Source organism: Erythrolamprus reginae, chromosome Z, assembly GCF_031021105.1.
Source record: "Erythrolamprus reginae isolate rEryReg1 chromosome Z, rEryReg1.hap1, whole genome shotgun sequence".
NCBI classification, from domain to species: Eukaryota; Metazoa; Chordata; class Lepidosauria; order Squamata; family Dipsadidae; genus Erythrolamprus; species Erythrolamprus reginae.
In genome coordinates, this window is record NC_091963.1 from 137,058,290 (window position 1) to 137,071,656 (window position 13,367).

Here is a 13,367-nt window from a genome sequence, read left to right on the forward strand (position 1 = left end):
CCAGCCCTGGCCACCATAAATGCCCCCTTGCCAGGCTCTTCATCCTGACAATCCCAGGATGACCCACATGTAACATTTTGAGTACCTTTCCCCTTAGGCTTTTGGGGATGATCACTCTATCCCCCCACAGCAAACAACCTTTTACATATGATAACTCAAGTCTTTTGTTTTTAAAATCACACAATTCAGGTTTCACAACATCATTTTGCCATCCCTTTAGGACACAGTTTACCACTTGTTTAAGGATTTGATCTTGCTGCGTGTGTGCAGCTACCTCTTTTGCTGTGGTTAGTGGGTTTTCCTCGAGTTCTATCATTAACACATCTGTGGAAGGAACAGGGTCTTCCACTAAGTCTGTTATGGGGCATCTGCTGAGACCGTCTGCATGATTGATTTCCTTCCCCCCCTTGTGGGTGAGCTCATACTGATACCCTGAGAGGAAAAGAGCCCATCTGATTAGTCTTGGAGACATAAAAGGTGGAGTGGGCTTGTTGGGGGCTAGCAGGCCTAGTAGGGGTTTGTGGTCAGTGACTAGCTCAAAGCTTCTTCCAAAAATGTAATTGTGAAACTTCTTTACCCCTGCCACTAATGCTAGAGCCTCCTTGTCTAACTGGCTATAATTCCTTTCTGTGCTGGTCATGGTTCTTGAAAAAAATGCTATTGGGGCCTCTGTCTTATTAGGTAGAACGTGAGCTAGAACTCCTCCTATGCCGTACGGCGAAGCGTCGCACGTGAGCCTAATGGGTAGTGAAGCACTATATTGGACTACTACACTTTTAGAAGTTAATAAATTTTTTATTTGAGAAAAAGCTTCACGTTCAGTTTTCCCCCATGTCCAGCGGGCTTCCTTCTGGAGTAAGCGATGGAGAGGCTCTGCTACTGTTGCCTTCTGTTTTAAAAAAACGAAATAAAAATTAAGGAGGCCCAAAAATGCCTGCAACTCATTCTTATCTCGTGGCTCTGGGGCTTCTCTAATTGCTCTCAGCTTCTCTGTTGTGGGGTGGATACCTTCCTTATCTATTTTATATCCTAGGAATTCTATACTGTTGGTTCCCCAGACACATTTATCAGGCTTGATTCTTAAACCTTTGTCCTGTAACCTCTTAAGTACTTCCCTTATTCTTTTGTTCACTTGTTCCTGGTTTTCCCCTGCAATTAAGATGTCATCAAAGTATGGAATGGCCCCATTTACCCCTGACAATAGGCGTTCCATAATGCTCTGGAATATTCCTGGGGCTATGCTTACCCCAAACTGTAACCTCGTGCATTTGAAAGCTCCCCTGTGCGTTACAATTGTTTGAGCGTTTGCTGTTTGTTCATCGACCGGAAGTTGCTGGTAAGCTTGCGCCAGGTCGATCTTTGCGAACCTTTTCCCCTCCCCCAGGGAGTGTAGCAGTTGTTGCACAACCGGGATGGGGTAGGGGTGGTGTTGGAGTGCCTTGTTCAGGGTCGATTTGTAATCAGCGCAAACTCTTAAAGAGCCATCTGGCTTCAGAGGGGTAACTATGGGAGTTTCCCATGGCCCCTGTTCCACAGGGACCAAAATACCTTGGCTAATGAGTTTGTCCAGCTGTATGTCTAGTTTGGGGAGGAGCGGCAGGGGGACCCTGCGAGGTTTTAGTCTGATCGGTGGGACCTTGGGGTCAATAGAGAAAGATATAGGGGGCCCCTTATACAATCCCAGTGTGGGGCTGAACACTTCAGGGAATTCTTTCACAAAGTTAGGCATATCATAACAGTTTACATTACACACACCCGAAACCTCGATCCCCAGTGGTTCCATCCATGCTAAACCCAGAAGAGAGTGCTTGGCCCCTGTTACAATAAGCATGGGAAGGGTACATTTAACATTCTTGAATGCGATAGGTACATTTGCTGTTCCCAAGACCGAGATTACTCCCCCCTGAAAGTCTCTAATCACCAAAGAGGTTTGATTTAGGTCAGCCTTAGATACATTAGGCATATACAGTTTAAATTTTTCCCAGGGCATGATGGTATATCTAGAGCCCGTATCCAGCTCCATTGAGCAAGGTTGGTTATTGAGTAACAGTGATATAACAATTTTAGCCCCTTTTTTGGTTGCCGTGTTATTCACGGAAAATTGAGAGTTACCTCTATAGTAGTCGCAGTTAGCGGTTGAGTAGTTCCTTTGACCCGCGTTGCGGAATGGTCTCCTTTCTCGCGCTTGGGGGGTCTGGTTTTGAGGTCGCTGGTATTGCGGTGTGGCAAATGTTTCCTCTGGCGCTGTTGCTCTGCATGCGATGGCGATGTGGCCTCTCCGGTTGCAACGGCGGCATGTAGCGTCTCGGAAGGGGCATCGATGGCGCTGGTGATTTCCCCGGCAGCCCGCGCAGGGGGCTGGGTGAGTAGCTCTCAGGTGTCTCGGCTGGTCTTGCACCAGGAGGCAGTTGTCTCCACTGGGAATTTGTTGGCTGTTGGCTGTTTCCACGGCGTTGGGAGACGCGGAGTCGATTTTTGCAATGAGTTCTCGTCTTCCGTGCTCTTTCAATTCTCTCGCCGCTGCGTCGGCTGCTTCTGCGGTTTGCGCCAGTTTAATTACGGTTTGTAGGCTCGGCTCTTCTTCGATGAGGAGTTTATTTCTCACCGTGCTGTTTTTCATGCCGAAAACCAAGGCGTCGGTGAGGCGAGCTTCCGGGTCTTTAAACTTGCATTGAGCAAGTACCGTTCGAAGCCGCGTTGTAAACTGGCTGATCGACTCGGTTTCCCTCTGAGCCATCATGTGGAATTGATGCCGAAAAACCATGGCTGGTTTGGTCGGCTTGAAGTGGCTCGCCAGTTTTTGTTGTAGGACGTCCCACGCTGTGGCTCTTGCTTGTTCCGGTTCGGTGAGAGTTTGGGCAAGTCTACGGATTTCTGCGCCGCAGTAGTTAAGGAAAATAGCCCGTCTGCGATCGGCTTCGGCGTCCTGCATTCCCGCCGCCTCGAGGAAGATCTCGAAGGTGGCCATGTACTCGTCCCATGTCGATTTCTCGGGATCGAAGAGTTCCGGAGCCTGGCCGATCTGGATTTTGTCCATGTTGCACGCGAAGTTTCTTCCGTCCGTTCGTCGCCAGTGAAGTAGACCCAGAGACCGGGTTTTGAGCAATCGGTACTTTTATTCAGCTCAGAGAATAAGTGACAGCTCAGCAAGGTAAAGTGACAATTCAGCGAGTACCGACTGACTCTGCCTGGAGAAACCGCTCCTTTTATATATTTGCGGTTCCCGCCAAAGCTAGAGCCGGCCGCGTCTGAGCCAATCAGGAGCGACTTCCTGCTTGGGCTCAGACAGCGCTGAAAGAGGAACAAACTATTTACAGAGTTACAAGGTAGCCATTACAGGATACAACATTTACTACATAAACTGTATGTGTACGTACATATAAACACACACACAAACACAACAACTCTTCTAAAATTATACATATTCAACCTGCAGTAGGAAAAACATACTCAGAGCCCAGAAGCGAAAAAAAAGAAAAGAATTCCAATTTTTTCTACCAGTACTGCGTGCCTGACCAAAATTTTTCTATTAGTACTGCATACCTGACTGTACCCGTAGGAGTCCATAGCTGCCAGAACTGCCCTGAAAGGACAGGGAAGAAGAGGGACACTATTGGGCCTTGTCTGGGGTCGGCATCCATCACAGAGCTCTCGACCAGCGGTGGTGAAAGTCAGCTGGGGAACATGTCATCCCAGCTGTTTCAGCCACGGTGGCTGTGCAATGGAACAATTGATCATTTGCTGAGGTAGTCATCTGGAGAAGGAAGAACAAAGCATTGTGGAGGAAGGGCTGAGGAGCAGAAATTGTAGCAGTTGGTGAATCTTTTGGCCGAAAGGAGGGAACCCTCATAATTGCTACTCGGCCTAGGAACAAAATGGACTGTGAGTTATAGGAGACGTGGTTGAATACATCTGAAGAACATCTGGTTTGCAGTGTGGGGTAAACATCCTCTTCTCTCAAGGCTGCTTCAGGTCCTGAAACTAAGGCTGGGCTAGCCAGATGTGACACAACAGCAATTCAGAATCAGGTTCCTTCATTTGTAGGTTATAGTCTGGTTTGGCACTCATTGTCTCTGCAGGTGGTCCTCACTTAACAACAGTTTTGTTTAGTGACTGTTCAAAGTTAAAATGGCACTGAAAAATGTGAATTATGTCCATTTTTCATAGTTACGACCTGCACCACAATCTTATGGTCATTCAGATGCTTGCCAATTGGTTCATATTTATAGCTGTTTCTGGGTCCCGAGGTCATGTGATCACCTTTTGTGATCTTTTATCAAGCAAAGTCAATGGGGAACCCAGATTCACTTAACAATTGGGTTACTAAGTTACCAATTGCAGCGATTCACTTAACAACCGTGGCAAGAATGGTCATAAAAATGGGGTAAAACTCACTTCACAAATGTCTCACTTAACAACAGAAATTTTGGGCTCCATTGTGGTCGTAAGTATAGAGGACAACCTGTAGTTCTTAATTTAGCCATTACTGGTAATCCTTGACTTACCACCACAATTGAGCCTCAAATTTCTGTAATTAAGCGAGGCGTTTGTTAAGTGAATTTTGCCCATTTTACGACTTTTCTTGCCATGGTTGTTAAGTGAATTGCCATATTGATAGGCTGGTAACTTGGATGTTAAGTGAATTTGCTTTTTCAATTGAATTTGCTTGTCAGAAGATCACAAAGGGGGATGACCTGACCCCCACGGACACAGCAATAGTCATGAACTAGTTGCCATGATCATGGGGTAACCTCAAAGGTAATGTTGTAAGCCACCCAGAATCCTTCGGGAGTTGGGTGGCATACAAATTTAATTAATAGTAATCGTAATTGTAATCCTAACGGTAACAGTAACAGTAATATAATGATGATGATGATGATGTCTGGGTAATCCAGACATCCTGATTGTGGAGAAGAAGAAAGTATGGATCATCGACATCGCAATCCCAGGGGACAGCAGAATTGAGAAGCAGCTAGAGAAATTAGTGAAATACAAAGATCTAAAAATCGAGCTGCAACGACTCTGGCATAAGCCAGTGAAAGTGGTCCCAGAGGTACTTGGCACACTGGGCGCAGTACCAAAGGATCTCAGCGGACATTTGAAAACCATCGGAGTTGACAAAATCTCCATCTTGTCAATTGCAAAAGGCCGCTTTACTGGGATCGGCACACATAGTTCGCCGCTACATCATGCAGTCCTAGGTGTTTGGGAAGCGCCCGACTGGTGATGAAATACGAAATCCAGCATAGTGACCTCGTTTGCTGTGTTGTATTGATGATGATAATAATAACAACAACAACTCGGTATCATAAGTCACATTTTTCAGTGCCGTTGTAACTTGGAACAGTCACTAAATAAACTATTGTAAGTCAAGGACTACCAGGAGTTTTTAATTTAGCCATTTTATGTATGCCCTCCCTTTTCCTTTGATCCTCAACTTGGTGTGTAACTGGGATGTCAACTTCTTTCATTGTAAACACAACAATCCTGGTCAGGCTGAAAGAACTGGTCTCCTTGCCTTTTGGAAACTCCTTAAAACCCACCTCTGCCGTCAGGCATGGGGGAACTGAAACATCTCCCCCTTGCCCATGTAGTTTCTGTGTGTGATTCGATTCTGTGCTTGTTTTTTTTATATAATGGGGTTTCTTTTGGATTTTTTAACCTAAAACTGTAATTTAGATGGCTAAATATTAGATTTGTTACTATGTATTGTTTTTTACCATTGTTGTGAGCTGCCCCGAGTCTACGGAGAGGGGCAGCATATAAATCCAATAAATCTAATCTAATCTAATCTAATCTAATCTAAAGACATTCAGTAATCTCTATGGTCAAGTGAGAATTAAAAATGGTGTCTTTTCTGACCCCTTCCAGCCTCTAGATGTTGTCAAACATTCTTCAGTACTGGGCAAATAAATCTGGGTGGTCCTTAAAGGCCCATGAATACAAGGGTTGGTTTGCATAAAACAGCTGTGAAAAGTGGCTCCAGGCTTTGCTCTTTGATATCTGGGGTGTTTATTTGCTGGTGCCTGTGGAATTCTGGGAGTTGAAGTCCATACATGCATGCTTGGCAAATTTGGAAAAGATTGTTATAAATAGTTCTGGGCTGACATAAAGCAGAGCTCCATTTCTCAGTCAAAGTTTGTAACTCCCAAACCTAAATATAAACCGCTCCAAACTCGACTGCAGAAAATACGACTTCAGCAATAGAGTGATCAATGCCTGGAATGCGCTATCTGATTGTGGTTTCTTCCCCAAACCTCAAAAACTTTAACCTTAGATGGTCTACAGCAGTGTTTTTCAACCAGTGTGCCGTGGCACACTAGTGTGCCGTGAGACATGGTCAGGTGTGCCGTGGGGAAATTAAACATGGGTCCCCAAACTACAGCCCGCGTGCCAGATACGGCCCGTGGAGGCCATTTATCTGGCCTGTTGCCAGCCGCCTCCATCCGAACATAAACATTCCCCGCACAATCCCGCCAACTATCAGCGACAGGAAGAGTGGAGGCACAGGGAACGCTCACTGACCAATCACCTTCTAGGATTCATCCCAACCACTAGCGATGAACCAATAGCAGGCCACCTCTCATCCACACCCAGGAAGATACCCGCTCGGGCTGCACTTGTCATTGTGTGGCCACGGCGAGTAGTTGAAACTGCTACTCTTCCCTATGGTCCCGATTTCTAATCCTGGTCAGGACGGGAGGTGAATGTTGCCACCACTAGATGAAGCCTCAGCCTCAGCTGGTTATGTCGATCCTGATGGTGTATATAGATATTTGACCTTTTTCTTTTTATAAGAGGCCCCCGCAGAGGGCGATGTACAACGCATCACAATGCGTCACAATGTTATCTATATTGTATTTGGCCTCCTGAAGGGTTGTCTTAAAGAGCTCAAATCTCTATATGCACCATCAAAACAGACAGAACCAAGTGAGTATAAATACATTTAGAAACTATATTATTAACTATATGTATAATATGCACTGTGTTAGAGTGTCATTTTGTGTCGTTTTGGTTGGTGGTGTGCCCCAGGATTTTGTAAATGTAAAAAATGTGCCGCGGCTCAAAAAAGGTTGAAAATCACTGGTCTACAGTCAACCTCTCCCAGTTTCTAAGAAGTCTGTAAGGGGCGTGCATAAGTACACCACGTCCATATCCAATGGCCCCCTTATTCATTAGCTTTTACTTATGTTATGTTTATACAAACTACTACTATCCCACATGTGCTTGACAAATAAATAAATAAAAATAAAAAGCAGCCTAAGGCTGTCTCTCTTGAATCGACTGCCCTATCTGTTGAACAGAATCGCTTTACGTCTTGGAGTCTCTCTAAATGCCTCTCCCCCGTTTGCAAGCAGATTTTGCCCCACCCACTGCCAATATATCCCATGTGGCTTGACCTTTCCTTGCAATGGAGCATTTATTTCTTCCTCCATCAGCTTCCTATGATTTGCACTTTCCAACATAAGGCACGTTCGGGTGAAGAATGGAAGTTCCTTCTCTGCCCTGGATGAAGTTGCCAGATCTCAGCGCAGCAGGAGGAAGTTGCTTCTTCCTTTCAGTGTATTTCTGCTCTATTTTCCAAGTTTTTTTTCTCTTTACCATATGCTTCCTTTGTGGGTGTATACTGTTCTCCAGATGTTTTCTTGCCTGGGAGTGTGGCTCTGCTGCCCTCTAATGGCTGGTTTGTGGAATAGCATCTGACTCAAAGGTTTACTCTTCCTTTCCCTTCTCTTTCTAACCCTAGATGAAATAATGTCCCAGTTCCCATCCAGCAAAAGTCCTGCTGCAGACAAGGACAAAGAGAGAACGGATGATTCAACAGATGGTACTTCTTTATCCCGGTAAGTGGCATATACATAGGAGAAATTGAGATAGAATTTGCCAGTAGTCCTAAAGAGGTCTGAGAAACATTGCTTTTGGTGCACTAAATCTAAATACCAAGTAAAATTCTCTTATCATCTTGACAGGTAATTAGTATTTCCATTTTATAACCTGGAGCAGTGTTTCTACATTATGACTTTCTCCACTTTAAGATAGGTGGATTTCAGCTCCCAGAAACCACAACAATGCACAAGCACACAACAGATGCAAATGTGCCACCTCTATGTTGGTTGAGGCAGGCAGGATTTCCCTGAGTACCATTTGTTGGGGGTCAAGGGAAAGGGGGGGGTGTCTTATTTTCCCTTTCTGCTCAAGATCCCCAAGGACAATTGGTGGGCCACTGTGTGACACAGAATGCTGGACTCGATGGGCTTTGGTCTGATTCCGCATGACTTAATAGAAAAACAAGAACACAAGAACAAGGGGACACAATCTGAAGTTAGTTGGGGGAAAGATCAAAAGCAACATGAGAAAATATTATTTTACTGAAAGAGTAGTAGATCCTTGGAACAAACTTCCAGCAGACGTGGTTGGTAAATCCACAGTAACTGAATTTAAACATGCCTGGGATAAACATATATCCATCCTAAGATAAAATACAAAAAATAGTGTAAGGGTAGACTAGATCAGTGATTTTCAACCTTTCTTGAGCCGTGGCACATTTTTTACATTTACGAAACCCTGGGACACATTGAGCGGGGGGGGGGGGGCTGCTAAAAAAAGTTTGGACAAAAAAATTCTCTCTCTCTCTTCCTCCCTTTCGCTCTATTTGTCTCTCCATCCCTCTTTCTTTCCCTTTCTTTCTCTCTCTCTCTCCATCCCTTTCTTTCTCTTCCTTCCTCTTTTTTGCTCTCTTTCTCTCTCCCTCCCTCTATGTCTTTCACTCTCTCCTTCCTTCCCTCTTTTTCTTTCTCTCTCTTGCTTTCTCTCTCTCTCTAGCTCTCTCTTTCTCTCTTTCTTTTTCTTGTTCTCTTTCTCTTGCTTTCTCTCTCTCTTGTTCTTTCTCTCTCGCTCGTTCACTCTTTCTCTCTCTTGCTTTCTTTCTTTCTCTCTCTCTTGCTTTCTTTCTCTCTCTGAGCTTCGCGGCACACCTGACCATGTCTCGCGGCACACTAGTGTGCCACGGCACACTGGTTGAAAAACACTGGACTAGATGGATCATGAGGTCTTTTTCTGCCGTCAGTCTTCTATGTTTCTATGCCGTATTCCAAGTGTGGCCTTACCAAGGCCTTATAATGTGGTATGAACACTTCACGTGATCTTGATTCTATCCCTCTGTTAATGCTGCCTAGAACTATGTTGACTTTTTTGGCAGCTGCTGCACACTGCTGGCTCATATTTAAATGGTTGTCCACTAGGACTCCAAGATCCCTCCCACAGTTACTACTGTTGAGCAACGCACCACATAATGTACCAGTGCATTTTGTTTTTCTTGCCTAAATGTAGAACCTTCTTCCCTCTCTTCACCTTTCTAATTCCTTTTTCTCCCTCTTTAACTCTCCCTGAGTGCTTTCCATCCTAATTCACCTCATATTTAATAGCCTTTTCTTAATTTTTATTTATTTATTTATTCATTTGTCCACTACATAAATACATAGGAAGAAAATAGACATGTGATAATATAAAAAGAGGGTGAAGGTGAACTTAGAGGAGAGGATATATGAAAGGAAGAGAATATATAAGATAGGTGAAAGAAAGGAAAGACAATTGGACAGGGGACGAAAGGCACGCCAGTGCACTTATGTACGCCCCTTACTGGCCTCTTAGGAACCTGGAGAGGTCAATCGTGGAGAGTCTAAGGGAGAAGTGTTGGGGGTTAGGGGTTGACACAATTGAGTCCGGTAGTGAGTTCCAAGCTTCGATAACTTGATTGTTGAAATCATATTTTTTACAGTCAAGTTTGGCGCGGTTCGTATTAAGTTTGAATCTGTTGCGTGCTCTTGTGTTGTTGCGGTTGAAGCTGAAGTAGTCATTGACTGGTAAGACATTGCAGCATATGATCTTGTGGGCAATACTCAGATCGTGTTTTAGGCATCGTAGACTAATGACATATGTCATACATTTTTACACTAAGGGTGCCTCTCCTGTAATCATCGTGCTTATATCTTTTCTCATGGCTGTTCTTATCACAGGTCAACCATGTCTCCAACTGCCAAGCCAACGGCCACCTCAGCGACTCTGGAGCTGGACAAGCTTATGGCATCCTTGTCAGATTTCCGCGTCCAGAGCAATGTAAGCATCCTGATCATATAGCAATAGCACTTATACACCACTTCATAGTGATTTACAGCCTCTCTAAGAGGTTTACAGAGCCAGCCTATTGCCCCCAACAATCTGGGTCCTCATTTTACCCACCTCGGAAGGATGGAAGGCTGAGTCAACTTCGAGCTGGTGGTGAGATTTGAACTGCTAGCAGTTACCTGAAGTAGCCTCCAGTGCTGCACTCTAACCACTGCGCCACCCCATCCCTAGGTAGTCCTAGGAATGAAGATGAAGGGGACTCCGTGCTTTTCAGAATTGTTTAAGGTTTGACTACAGTATTGCGCATGTAAGTGTAGATATTTGAGTAGCGATGGAAGAAAATATTTGCAGTTCAAGGTTGAGCTGTGTGATCGTTGGTTCTCTATGAGTTTGGTGGTTTTCCCTGCAGGGGTTTCATTACCAAACTCAGTAGCATCATCTGTGCCACTAGGGCACCGGTGTCAAACTTGCAGTGTGATGTTGCTCTCATGTGACACATGTCAATGTTTTTCCCTTTGTGGAGTTGGAGTGGGAGTGGCCGCATGATACATCTGGCCTGCAAGCCGTCAGTGTGACACTCTTGCATTAGAGGGTATCAGAGAGAGCAAATTCCAGCATCCTACCAGCCCTGCTCATGATTGATTGATTTATCTATCTATCTATCTATCTATCTATCTATCTATCTATCTATCTATCTATCTATCTATCTATCTATCAGATTTGTATGCCACCCCTCTCCGTAGACTCAGGGCGGCTAACAACAATAATAAGACAATGTAAACAAATCTAATATTTAAGTTAATTTAAAAACCCCAATTTAAGAAACCAATCATACATACAGACATACCATGCATAAATTTTATAAGTCTAGGGGGAGGGAAAGTCTCAATTCCCCCATGTCTGACGACAGAGGTGGGTTTAAGGAGCTTACGATAGGCAAGGAGGGTGGGGGCAACTCTGATATCTGGGGGGAGTTGGTTCTAAAGAGTCGGGGCTGCCACAGAGAAGGCTCTTCCCCTGGGTCCCGCCAAACGATATTGTTTAGTTGACGGGACCCGGAGAAGGCCAACTCTGTGAGACCTAACTGGTTGCTGGGATTCGTATTTATGTATTTATGTATTTATGTGTGTGTGTGTGTGTGTGTGTGTTTGTTTGTTGTTGAGATTTCTATGCTGCCCTTCTTCTGGGACTCAGGGTGGCTCACAAGTACAAAACATGAAGAAATCTAATATTAAAATACTCTCCAAATCTCTATACTAAAACACATAGAAATCTAAATTCTGAAACCCGTAGGTATTTAAAAACCAACCATCCACATTCATCCTATCATTCTTCACTCGTAGGCCAGGGTAGATGTTAAAATTTCAGTGACCCTAGGCCTGTCAGCTGAGATGCGTTTTCAAGGCCTTACAAAAGGCTGGGAGGGTGGGGGAGTTGTTTCCTGAGGGCCAGGGCAGACAAGGCTCTTCCCCTAGGCCACGCCAAACAACATTGTCTAGTTGACGGGACATGGAGAAGGCCGTCTCTGTGGGACCTAACCGGTCACTGGGATCCATGCAGCAGGAGGCAGTCCCACAAGTATTCTGGTCTGATGCCATGTAGGGATTTATAGGTCATAACCAACACTTTGAATTGAATCTGGAAACCAATTGGCAGCCAATGCAGACCGCGGAGTGCTGGAGAGATATGGGCATGTCTGGCCAGGCACATGACTGCTCACACGGCTGCATTCTGCACAATTTGCAGTTTCTGAATACTCTTCAAAGGTAGCCCCATGTAGAGAGCGTTGCAATAGTCGAACCTCGAGGTGATAAGGGCGTGAGCGACTGTGAGGCTCCCTGACTAAACAGGGCCACAACAGGTGCACCAGGCGAACCTGGGCAAATGCCTCCCTCACCACAACCAAAATACTCATTATTATTATTATTATTATTATTATTATTATTATTATTGCTATTGTTGTTGTTGTTGTTGTTATTATTATTATTATTATTATTGCTGTTGTTGTTGTTGATGTTGTTGTTTACACTTATAGGCTGCCCAACTCCTGCCAAACTCTGGGTGGTGTACAACATGCAAAAACCAGTATAAAAACAATCTAAAACCCACGAAAAACATTCACCTTGTTTAGTGGCCGGATCAAGCTTTTATCGAGTTGCTCAACGGCCCCAGGCCTGCCAGCAAAGCCAGATCTTCACGGCCTTCCATTTATTTATTTATTCATTCATTCATTCGTTCATTCGTTCATTTATTCAATTTATTTATTTTTTTATTTTATTTTATTTTATTTTATTTTATTTTATTTATTTATTTTGTCCAATACACAATACATATTGAAGAGGATAGACATGAGGTATTATATATAAAGAAAAGATATAAAAGTAGAGGAGAAGATATATGAAAGGAAGAAAAGATATATGATATATGAGATAAAGGAAAGACAATTGGACAGGGGATGAAAGGCACACTAGTGCACTTATATACACCCCATACTGACCTCTTAGGAACCTGGAGAGGTCAATCGTGGATAGTCTAAGGGAGAAATGTTGCGGGTTAGGGGTTGACACTACTCAGTCCGGTAATGAGTTCCACGCTTCGACAACTCGATTGCTAAAGTCATTCGAAGACTGCCTGTATTGTAAATTCACATCCTTTTCTCCTAAGACGAAAGAAAGCATTTCTCTTAAGGTTTCTGGAGATCGGATCTGAAGCCTTGCCCAAAATAAGAGAAGCAGCAATCGATAGCATTGTTAATACCTGACTCTTAACTACCTCGTGTTTTCTAAACCTTTAGCTTCCAGGCGTCTCTGCTCCCACCATGACCGCCACCACGACCACCACGGTGCCCCCGGCACCTGCCCCCGGCCAAGTGCCCTCAGCTCAGCAGCCCGTGGTGTCATCTGTCTGCCCAGGCCCCACTGCTATGTCCCCCCAGATGTCCCCAGGCCAGCCCGGCGGGAACCTGGATAGCATGCTTGTGATGCTGGAATCGGATCTCAGCCGCCAAGGCATTTCCACCACAGCCAAGGGCCTTTGTGCCTCCTGCCAAAAACCCATCGCCGGCCAGGTCAGTGTTGCCTTTGTACGCAGGTCAGATATCTGAGTAGATCTGATGGGTACAAGCAAAGAAATCAGGAAGTGTTAATACATAACCAGTGGGCTTGGCAATATATACTGCTCAAAAAAACAAAGGAAACACTCAAATAACACATCCTAGATCTGAATGAATGAAATACAGTGTT

The 13,367-nt window shown here is 44.5% G+C and overlaps 1 protein-coding gene across 2 annotated transcripts in view; it reads left to right on the forward strand.

Annotated features, from left to right (window-relative positions):
- Window positions 1-13,367, forward strand: part of TGFB1I1 (transforming growth factor beta 1 induced transcript 1) — a 51,946-nt gene that overhangs the window by 27,847 nt on the left and 10,732 nt on the right. For both annotated transcript variants that reach the window (XM_070767202.1, XM_070767203.1), the window contains 3 exons: window positions 7,748-7,844; window positions 10,017-10,116; window positions 12,920-13,192. In XM_070767202.1, the coding sequence (XP_070623303.1) occupies window positions 7,748-7,844; window positions 10,017-10,116; window positions 12,920-13,192 (470 nt within the window). The remainder of the gene's footprint in view (window positions 1-7,747; window positions 7,845-10,016; window positions 10,117-12,919; window positions 13,193-13,367) is intronic.